General features: G+C 23.1%; 1 protein-coding gene across 1 annotated transcript in view; it reads left to right on the top strand.

Moving 5' to 3' along the window:
- The window catches only part of LOC129618793 (chitin deacetylase 1), a 59,424-nt gene extending 49,615 nt beyond the window's left edge, over positions 1 to 9,809 (top strand). Inside the window, exon 8 of the mRNA XM_055533793.1 lies at positions 8,887 to 9,809. Coding sequence (XP_055389768.1) covers positions 8,887 to 9,226 — 340 coding nt within the window. The 3' untranslated portion in view covers positions 9,227 to 9,809. The remainder of the gene's footprint in view (positions 1 to 8,886) is intronic.
- The last annotated feature ends 2,814 nt before the right edge of the window (positions 9,810 to 12,623 follow it).

Below are 12,623 nucleotides of genomic sequence, written 5' to 3'. Positions count from 1 at the left end.
TATTTATTACTAAAAAAGTCTGTACATTTTGTCTTGTTTTTAAATAACAAAAGAAGGACATTTGTTTAAGGACAGTTTTATTTTTTTTTTTCAAAAATTTCCTCTAATTTCGTCCCATTTAAATAAATATCTAAGCATGACATTCGAATGAAATTTTTTTATTCTATTTTAGAAATAAAAAATTATTAAAATTAAAGCAAACTAATTTTGTATTCGAAAGAAAACGAAGAAAAAATAAAATAAAAATTATTGAAAAGAATAAAATTAAAATAATAAAAAAAAATAAAACAAAAGATTCCAGAAACAATTAAAATTTTCCTCTGACCTTTATTTTAAATAGTCTTCAACATAAATTTATCCAAATACTATAAGAAGTTGCTAAGAATTATGGTAATCTGGACTTTTTTTACTATATGAACATGTTTTAGTGTTTTACCATAATATGAACAAAATTTTTGAAGGAACTCGAGAGTGTCGTTTGTTTTTCAAGTCCTGTCAATTTGCATCAACTGAAACTGTCCTCTAAGAAAAGTTATATTAAGTATATATTACTGTATAATACTGTCAATACATTTAATACAACTAATTCTATATAGATATAATACAATATTATAATCAAAATATTTATACAAACCGTTTTCATTACCCTCTGATCTGTAAAAGTAAATACTACGAGCAACTAAATTTAAAATAATTAAAATTTACATTGAATTGAACAATCCATATAAGACGTGAATACTAAATTCATTGATCAGTTCTAATACTAAAACGTACAGGTACTAGATTCATTCACGTGTTCATCAACTCATTAAGTAATTAGCCAGTAACCATAGCTTCTTATTGACTCAAAAATTAACCAAAATTGTATAAAATCATTCTTGACTAGAAAATACTCACTATGGGTAGGATGCATAGGATTTTCGAAAATAACATTACGTTAATAATAAAACAAAGACATTCTATAATCTTGAGAATACTATATATCTCCACTGTTTGAGTATGATTAAAGTTATTTAGCCTAATTCGCCTCTAATAAATTATCATTTGAATTCGGCAATTCACATATCAATCTTCAAATTCATTATTCAATTTAGTAAAAGAAATTTTTCAAATTACTATAATTACATATTCTGGATTCTTGATGAATTATAATTTTAACTTACATAATTGTCCAATAAATACTGGTATTTATAAAAAGTTTTATATGTGAATTGCAATAAATGCCTCCTTGAAAACTTGTAGACCTTGTAGATTGCCTATAAGAACAGGGATTGTGACCAATTACTTTCATAAACAAACATTTTGAAAACAATACCTTCCATTTTTTTTTGTTATACAAAAGAAAAATAAAGCATATATTAGAAAAATCTTTGGAACAAGTCCAAGTTATTATTCATTCACTGATAATTCATTCATTCATTCAATGACAGATTCACTATTTTACATAAATTCTTTTATTATTTCTAAAGATAAAGGCGATAGTTATTTTAAATTTACACCTTAATGATTCTTCTATATCTTTTCAAATCTCACAATTTATTATTCACTCAACTTCTATAAAAATATATAAAATTTATTCCTACAATGTTTTTGGGGGAGAAATTTCACTAAAAATGAAAAGAATTTTAAATGAAAAATCGTGAAATTTTTTCCTTTTTTTCTTTTTTCTGAGAACAAAACAAAATTTGCATAAAAAAATTAGGGAAAAAATAACGACAAATGTTTGTTTCTTTCATAACTTTAGGATTCGGAAATCCCAAGAAAAAAAAAAGACATTTAATTCTTCAATTAAAACTTTGACTTAAATTTCAATTTTCTTTACCACAATTTTTTTTTTAAATTATAAATATTTGATTTTTATTGTTTTGTCTCACTTCCTGTTCCCTGATTTTCATTTTTCTGAAAGAAAACTTTTCTTAATCTCTTATTTTAATATTTATATTTTTTTTTCTAAAATAAATTTAAAAAATAAAATTATAAAATGACCTTAAAATAAAGTTTCCATGATTTTATATTTAAAATGGAAAACCAAAAATAAAGAAATTCTTTAGATATTTGGAATATACACTTATTAAGCATACATTTTTCTTCGAAATGGCTAAAAACAGGTGTCCATACAAAATTTAAGGTATTTTGTCACACTATCAGATTGTTTATGAATCAAATGCTTTCGTGTTATTAATATTTAGGTATTTTATTCAGATATATACAGAACTGCTTTTAAAAGCATTCCGAGCTCTTAAAAGTACTGTTTTTAAAAGCTCTTAAAGTCTGAAGTAACCCTTGCAACTTTGAATCCAAATAACGAAAACGATATTCTTTTGAAAAAGTGTCTCATTAGTCATTTTACTATTTAACGTAATTTTGCATATATTAGTATGAATCTGAAAGTACATAATAATAATTTTCAAATTATTTTATATTAACAGAAAGATTGTGACTAAATAATTTAGTTAAGAAATAAAGGTATGCTTTCGGATAAGACAATAATTAATGCTATTGAAACTATTAACGTTATAGAAATTCGATAGAGGTTATATAATATCAAGAAAATAGAAAAAATAATAGGAAAATTTATACTTTTTCAACATTTAGAAGATAATAACTTGAAAAATTTGATCATTTAAAACGAAATATTTAAGATTATTAAAATTTTTAAATTCATCAATAAATTTGCTAAAATTCAATTTAAGATTTTTGCCTATAATTTTGCATTAGAGAATTTACAAAATGATCTTTAGTTGAAACATGTGTAACAATTTATATAATGAGCTGAATTTTCACAACTTTGATGAAAATTGTTATATTCTAATGGGAGATGAATAATTACATACACTGTTCTCCAGATTCTATTTTATTTCTTCGAATAATATTTTAAAATTTTTAATGAGCTTCAGTAATAGACTCCTCAGTAATCCACTTATCAGTAATATAATAATTATTAATAAAAAATCCCTACCGAACAAAGGTATTTTCAAAACATCAATTATTAACACTGTCATTAACATCATTGTTATAGCCATTAACTAAAACTTTGATAATATTCGTGCGGTAGATACCAAAAGAAATTTTTGATTTCCTTTAAAAATAATTTTTCACATTCAGCTTTTACGAAAATCAAAGAAATTATAAAATAATTTTCAAACCTTGTATATACTCGTATTTTTCATCTAGGTGTGAAATGGACTTTGACTAAATCATAGAGTAATGATAAAGAAAAATACCTGTGTTGTGTAAGAACGTGAATAAAATTTTTTAATTTTTATTACTATAAAAATTTTGCTTTTTTTCTGCTTTTTTATGAAATTTCTTAATCGTTTTTATATCTAGTATACAAAAAGAAAGATGATCACGTTCTCTTATTTTATACTATTATTTTGCCACAACACGTCTTTTCTTTAAAACTTTATAATTTCCTATTTTTTTTAACTTTAAAGTTAGATTTTTCTTTCATATTTTGCTGGTTACCTTTTTAGACTTAATAACACAAAACTAAAAAAAAAAACGAAATACTCAAACCACAAAAGGATACATAGATAATATTCCCATTTGGATTATTTGTAATAAAATTAACATAAAAATTTCTTAATGATGTGGTATTTAGAAAAGAAAAAAAAATGAGAAAATAAATGAAAAACCTACCTATCTGAAATGAGTCCTTGATGCATACGTATTTTGTAATACTAAAGGATGTTAATTTTTAAATTACCTGTTAAATAGTTAAAATTAAATTATGATTAAAATAATTATATTTCTCGTAATTTCTATTAATTTTATTCGTTTAGATGATATTGGATGTGATGTTTTTGGGAATTCTGATTAATTTTAATTAAATTAAACCACAACCTGTCTAGTTTAAATGTATATGTAAATAAAATTAAAATGGATGTATTGCAAAAATGAAAACTGTTATTGTAATTTTAATAATTATTCAAAAAAAATCATACTTTAAAAAGATGTTCTTTTGGACAACATGCTATTCGTTGTGAACTAAGAAAAGAATCAGAGGAGAGGCGGTTGGAGCACTGGAGAAGTCTTCCGGGACTGCAGCAGGTGAAGGAGCTTCTGGAAGATTATGACCAAAAGCGATTTAAGAAAATTATAGGTCAAGAAATATAGGGGGCCACAATATCTTCTTATATGGTGGTCACGCTACATTGTTACCCCACCTGAACAATCTGCAAAATGATAATTGGAGTGACAATCTTATTGTAAAATAAAATAGTGAGCCAGCTAGCTTTTTTACATACTTCGTTACAAACTTTAATGGAATTACCTTAATTTGTTTTTGAAATATTTAAGACAATCTTTTAGAATTTGTATGGCGACTATCCAAATCTAATTTAACTATTTCACTGAGCGGTAATTGAATACATAACAGCCAAATTATAAGCAATTGGCTTTTATTAATCATTATCAAATCAGCTATATGAATTGGTTCAATTACTATGGTGTGGGTCAAAATTTACTATCTTTTATAGCTGTTGTAAAAAAAAGTCTTAACTCAACTCAATGAGCTGTTACTAAAAAGAGTTATTCTGTCATATTCAATAAAATTTGAGAAAAAATAAAATATCTATTGCACAGAATCTCCAAAATATTTAATTAAGTCTGTAATATAGTAACCAGTCTATAATATAATAACTGAGAATTTCAATAAAATTTTTTATAATTTAAATATAGTAAAATGTCATACACTCACTCCAATATAAATCCTCTACTACACTTTAATAATGTAATTCAAAATTCATTTAAAGAAGAACGGTGTAATTACATGAACATTGTCTTTTGTAAGAATATTTTGTGAGAGAACACTTATAGAATTTCATTATACTCATACCAACATTAATTTTTAAATAAAAAACCACATAATTTGTTCTCATAATTAAACTATATAATTTGGTGAGAATATGAGAACAATATACTATTACCTACCATATACAGTAAATAACATCCATAGCAAAAAAAAATTCATTACATCTTCTACTTCATCATCTATAGTATAACAATATTATATTTATTTGTAAAATAAATACACATTTAAAATAGTTCGTACACATAATTGTTTTGATTCAAATTTGTATGGATACTATTCCCATATTTACCATTCCTTTAAATAACTTTTACATATATTAATATGTAACTATGTGCATATGGAATAAATATTTAAGAAATAATAAAATTTCAATTGAAAAAAATATATTTAATATTAATTTTTATTTTATATCATTTTTACCTTTTAAACATTTTTTAATAACATGTTCCAACCAACCACTACTATGTTTTACAAAATAAAAATTAAATTTATCTTGAATTTTCAGAAGAGTGTCTGATAATTACCCAATAAATTTTAAATACACTCTAGTTGACTATAAATATTTAACATTATACCATTCACTATTCTTATAATATTGTTCATAATATCCTTATTTTCCTTATATGCATACATATTGTGTGTAATTGAATCGGAAAAAAAAAATAAATGGAATGAAGAAAATACAAAAATTTTTTTTTTTATTAATTTTTAATGAATTCTCACACTGAGTTTTTTTTTATACGTGCCAGCATAAACATACATACATGGAGAACATATTTAAGAAATCAATTTTCAATAAAAATAAATTTTACATTATTTAAATATATGCATATATTATGTATTATTTGCCGACAGGATAATGTTATCATATACCAAAAGAACATAATACGAACATTGAATATAATTGTATACAATAAATTTGAATGAAAATTAAATTATAATTATAAAAAATGTTATTTTATTCATTTTTTAATATTTACAAATTTACAAGCTCAATATTGTATTACAATATACACAATTATTTGTCTTAAATACAAAATATTAAAAAATGTACAAGAAAATTAAATTCAATATAAAATTTTATTTAATTTAAATTAAATTTAAAATATTTTGCACTTAAATGAAACTTTTAACGTGGAAAATACAATATGAGTACTGCGCTATATAAATTAAAAGGAATCAATTTTATTCCTTTCAACACATTTTTTCAAAATTATAAAAAAAAAATGAATTTTTTTGCTATTCAAGGAATTCATTAAAGCGTATCACTTAATTACTGAAATAAATTTTATATACGTACTGATATATGCACATTAAAATTCATATATATAATTACCTTTACGTAGAGTACAAAGAATACACACACATATTATGGTAACAGAGTATACTGTATAAAATCATTAAAAATTAAGTGTTATAGTAGAATATTTTTCACAGTGGTACAGTTAGTCCATTTACTATATAATATACACATTAGTATATACAATATACATACATGTTTAGGTGTTAAAATTAAAATCTCTTACTATATAATCCTTTTTATATAATATTCTCCCACTTTATAAGTTAGAAATTACTTTCAATTAACAAGTTTTTCATTCTTTTTTTTTGTGTTCCTTAAGTACAAGACGTTGCATAAAAAGTTGTTTTTATTGAGAGCAGACAGTCATTACTCTTACCATAACTACCATTATTTTATACATAATATATTTTTTATACTTAATTTAATTATCAATTTTAATAAAAAAAAAAATAATATATATTTTTTTTACTCGTATATGTTGTGGTATAGTTATGCACTAATTTTGAAAATGCATATTGAGTGCATGATTAGGAATGTTCATGCTCTAATAGTTTTAAAGATTTATGTAGAACTTTTATTAATTTCGATTTTTGTATAAATGTAAATATGCATAAGTCTGAACCAAAAATTTTATGCATTTCTGATTTTGAATTTACTTAAAATAATTAAAATTATCAAAAAAATTGTTTTTTACTTTTGCAATTGGAATGCACTTCTGTGCTGCATTTATAATTTTATAAAGGATTCTTAGTATTACTTACGTATATTTTGCTTAAGGTATATTAAGGTATTCATATATATATATGAACAATGACTAGAGCAGATGAAGTTGCTAAATTAAATTTAAATTAGCTCTCAAATAAAAATTATATGATTGTAAAAGTAAATACTTTAAAACCTATTACAGAAACTTACTTGATTGTTTCACTAAATACCATGAGAAATAATTGTTTTCATATCTTCATATTTTATTTTTTATTGCTAAATTTTCTTTTATTGTACACGTACCTATAATTTTTTTAAAGCAAAACTGTGGAAGTAAAAATATGTTTGATTAATTAAATAAATATTATCTAAATCCTTTGGATTTTTATCATTTATTCTTTGGATTAGTTGTGCACAAGTATAATGATTGAGGTGTGAAAAAACGGTGAAAAATGTTTATACAGTACCACCAATGATAAGGGGATACGAACTCTGATATGAATGAATTGTTGAGCAAATCATTAGAAATTTAAGAGAAATATTCTAATTTCAAATTTTTCGAAATTTATAGTTGTGCGATTCCGAAACCTCACCAGATTATAACTAATGTAGACATTCATAAGAAAGCCCTTATTTTAAGATTTCGAGATCATAGTCAATAACGCATAGTCTGATTTACAAAGACACGGAGTTATACTTAAAATTTCAAAAAGTAAAAAAATCAGTCGAGCTTGAATTTATAACCCTGTAGCTCCAAACCTGTTGTTCTGTGAACATCGTCTCCATACAAAAGTTTTGTCTATTTATAAGAGCCTATACAATAAGATATAGCAGAGTATTTAGATACGAGATTCTATGTATTTACAAAATAATGTTGTATTTAGTAATAGATTTGATTTTGATAAAAAATTGCATACTTTTAGGGTGTCGCTTATGACAAATATTATTTGAATTGGACATACGGACCATAACATTTATTTATAATTAATTATTATCTGTATTAATATTCTATGGTTTTATTTGCGTATAATAATTGAATTGCATGCAAGTCAATTACTATAGCAATCAATGAAACTACACATTATTACACTTATAATCCTGTATGACAAACAAAAATTAAGAATGAGAACTTTGAATTCATATTATTAATTATGTATTTTTTCCCCTGACTAAAAAATTAATAATTCTCTTCAAAAAACGTATTTTAATTTATAAAACAAATTTGTATTCATTTTAAAATTTAACCTTTTAATCTTTTTAACTTAAATTGCTGTCTTTTACAAAGCATTTTATCTTTTATTTTAAACTATACTAAAATCAAAAATAAATTTAGTTCGCTCTTTCTACGAAAAATTACACAAAGGAAAATTGAAAGGTTATTGGTCATTAACAAAACCGTTTACAAAATTATAAATTCCTTGTAATTATCGTAATGAGGAAATCTTCATGTTTTAGTTTACCAAAAACTATTCTTCCAAATCGTTTTCCATCATTTCTTTTTTTTCCATTTTCAAATTCCCAAAGTTCAAGGATTGATTTTGTTTATAAATTTTTGAAAACATTTACATTACTGTGTATGTTACAAGAATTAATTAGTTAATTGCCAAAATATTTTGCATTCGGGAGAATTTCTACCACAGAAAATGGAAAAATAAAATAATATAAGAATGTCCAACTTTAATGTGCACAATTAAATTTCCAATGTTTCTTTGTTTTTTTTTTTGACCAAAAAACGTTTAAAATAAAAAATCAGTCCGAAAACAAAAGAAAAAAAAAAAGGACATGATGTGTTTTTGTTTTCTCTCAATTTCTTGGTGACAATTAAAAAATTAGAGAAAAAAAAATTATTTTTTTTTTGTTTTATTCAGTCTTCTATTTGTTCTTTCCCACTTATATAATCACATCCATATATATGAAGAAGGAAAACAAAAATTATCCTTACAGCCTATGGCCACTCTAAAAACACACACCTCAATTTATTTTTCTTCTTCACTTGTTTTTTCATTTTTATTTTATATTTAATTTTTATTATAATTTTTTTTTTTCATTTTATTTTTTACAGGCCAGATGTATGGTATGTTACAATAACACAATCATTGACCTGGATAACAGATCCAAAAGAAACCCGTCAAGTACAGAATTTAGAAGCATGGGATTGTAAAAAGAGAATACCAGCAGCACCAAAACCATGTAATATAACAAATAAATGTGCTCTAGCATTTAAAATACCCGAAACAAATGTATCAGATACAAGATATATGGAAACATGCCGTGAATGTCCAAATGTATATCCATGGTTAGGTGATGCTGAAGGAACAGGAATATCTGGTCGCGACAATTATATTGACTCTTCAAGTTCAAATAGTCAACCGGATCCACCAGAAGCACAAAAGAAAAAATAAGAACGAAGAAGTGTAATTGTAGAAGATAAAAAAAAAAGAAAAAGAAAGAGAAAAAACAAAAATAAATAAAAAAAAATAGAGAAGACAATCTTTTTAGTACTTGTTTTTTTTTTTATTTTTGTTTTTTTTTTTTTTGTATGCATATGTACGTATATATTGCATATGTATGTATATGTGTACGAATGTCAATGTGTTTTTTAAAAACTTCGTTGTACTTTACTTTGATTCCAAATTTCTGGTGTTTTATTTCGTTTTTTTTTATTTCTTTTTTTGCTTTCTAACTTACACAAATTCTAACATTCATGCTAAATACATGACGTATGTATGTATGTATGTATGTATGTACGCGGAATTTTGTTTATTTTCTTTTTTATTTCTATATTTACTTATCTGATTTATTTATTTTTTTTTTATTCTTCGTTAGTGAAAGAAAAAAATTTTCTCAAAAAATATTTTTTCATTGCTTTTTATATTACGAAATTTTTATTTTTTGAAAATAGCTATGTGAAATTATTCCACCATAATTAATACCAAATATTTATAGAATGTTGCCGTTGTATTTTTGAAATTTATTAAATCCATACATTTTGTTTTTTAAATAAAATTGAAGAATAACTTTGAATACATTGTAAATTTCAATAGTTAATTCATAAACAAGTAAATAATAATTTTAAAACTTAATTATGTGGTCTTATGCCATTTATATTTTTTTCATCTTTCCATTTAACTTATAATATAATATAATTCCTAAAAACAATTGGTTTACAACATTTTATTTAACTATTTAAAGTGCAATAACAGAATCATGACAGTAAACAATATGGCAACGGGGCAGTGATATTTCATTATCAATTGACTTTGTTGAGAATGCCAGATATTTCGATTGATTTTTTTAGTTTTTTTTTTCTCTCTTTCCCTTGGTTATTGTTTTCTCTGATTGAAATAACTCTTATTTTAAATATTTTATCAAAATTGTAACCATATTAGAACAAAAATTTAAAGAAAAACACACCACAGTGTTATCAATACCGCTACCACTGCAACTCTGTTCATAATTAAAAGAAATAGTTTTTCCAATATCAGAGAATTCCTTTCAATAATACGCATGTACTTATTATATGGAAACTAACAAGAATAAGCACTAGTTTGTTTCAATGGGGTCTATTTTAATAGTACCCCATTTTCAAAAAATATATATAATTTTTAGGTATAATCAAATTCCCTCAGTTTTTATTTAAAACATTTTTGCTGTATAGGAAACATTTAAATTTCATTACAGTTTCTGTGCTTTTAAAAACAACTACATAGTAACCTAATAATTCAAGTGAACAAAATGAATGTTCACTTGAATGAATTAAATGAATAATTTTAATTTAAAATTTTTCACTTTCGAATAGCTGAGTTCAAAATTCACTTGTAAAAACTAAAATCCCAAAATTAATTGTATATCTACATTATTTCATATGGTTTTGTTTTCAAAATTTTTTAGATTAGGTGTTATTTTCTTATATATATAAATATACATATTATATGTATGTGTGTATGTATTTAATACTTACATAAAAAGGCATATTCTACATTTATTTTCGTTTTTTCTTGTTTAATATTTGTTCATGTAAATATTTATAGATGTCGCGTTTTACCTTATTTAGAGAAAACCAGAAAAAGAAAAATCATATTAAATTTTCCTTTCCATTTTAAATATTTTTTTATTGTATTTTCCTTTGTTTTTCTTTTTACAACTTAATGCTTATTATGTATATAATATGTGATGTGTCCTTTTTTGCATAACGGTGCGAAATTTATTGTTGCAAGAAATTTTTTATGTTAAAACAAAAATAAAAAAAAAAGATTACAGTTTATGATTTTCTCTCATTTTTTTTCTTGCTTGTGCCCTCCTTTTCATCTTTATACATAGACATATAGTTTTTCTTTTTTTTTCTCGCATAAAATGTCACTACCACACTTAAGTCTATAAGAAAATAATAGTAGCAATATAAGAAAGTAGCAATATATGCAAATAATATCAGAAGAAAATGAAAAAGAAACTTAAATTTGAAAAATTCTTTAAGATGAAAAAAACAAAAATAAAATAATTCTAGGTTATTGCCATATATACGGCGAACAACTACTTAAAAAATGGCGTTTTATCTGTTATTCTTTTACCTCATTTAAGATTGTACTATTTTTTTTTTTTGTTAAATATGCTTAAATAAATAAAAATGAAAAATTTTATTCTGTCCATTTTCTTTCGTTAAAAAAACTTAAATGTTTTATTTGTGAAAAAGTGAATGAAAGGTGATATTTTGAGTTGGGATAAAAAGGCAACAAATGACAACAATTTTAAAAACAAATCTTGTTAAAATTTAAAAAAATTTGAATGAAAAATAAAAAATTACATAATTTTCTTTTAATTTTAAATATTTTTATATATTTTTTCTTCTTTCTTTTAAGCTGCATTTATAGATTTTAGTAAAATTTTAAAGTAAAAAAAAAACAAAAATATTTAATGAAGTCAATTAATAATTTTTTTTATATACCTATGATTTAATTTGTATGTATGTATATTCAATATATTATATATTGTTATAAGTATATAAAATTTCCAAAATAATATAAATGATGAATTTATAATGTATAAATGAATAAAGAACAATAAAATAAGAAATAAAATAAAAAAGAATAAAATAATTTTAAATGTTTTTAATTGAATTAATTTTGAAAAATATTTTCGCTCTTCACTAAACAAGCTTTTCAGACCTTATTTTGTTATATCAATAAGTTAAGAATATATCTCGTCGCCTTGCTCAGAGTATTATTTATTGCCATAATATGATTTTTATGAAGTATAATGATTTTTTTCGTATTCCTTATTTCGTTTGTTCTAATGAACATACAAAATTTGTTCACCTTTCTGAACGTACAGAACAGGTTGACAAATTCAATCGATATTTTGAGAAATATGAGAAAAATTTGATTGAAAAAATGAGTAATCTTAATAATCAAAAATAGCTAAAACATTTATTCAGAAGTGGTTGCCAAAGCACGAGATGCACGGGTTTTAAGAATATTTGATTAAATATTTATTTTTATTTATAAAAAATGATAATAAAGAACCAAATCACTCTGTATAAATGAATCATTTTTATTAATTAAATGATTAAATATTAATATATTAATAATAAAACAGGTGGCAGTCAATATTCTGAAATATGACGATACTAAAAATTATTAAACCGCTTCATTAATTATTATTAACAATAAACACGGAAAAGGAAATAAAAATTGTCCTTATTTTTAGCATATTTTCAAAAATTCGAAAAGAAAAAATCCTGTTTTTAATTTTTTTTTTGTAAGTCTGCTCGTGTTCACATTAAACATTAAACTATTCAACAGC

The sequence above is a fragment of the Condylostylus longicornis genome, unplaced genomic scaffold, assembly GCF_029603195.1.
Source record: "Condylostylus longicornis isolate FDR11 unplaced genomic scaffold, ASM2960319v2 ptg000010l, whole genome shotgun sequence".
NCBI lineage: Eukaryota > Metazoa > Arthropoda > Insecta > Diptera > Dolichopodidae > Condylostylus > Condylostylus longicornis.
This window is presented reverse-complemented; position numbering and strand designations above follow the sequence as displayed.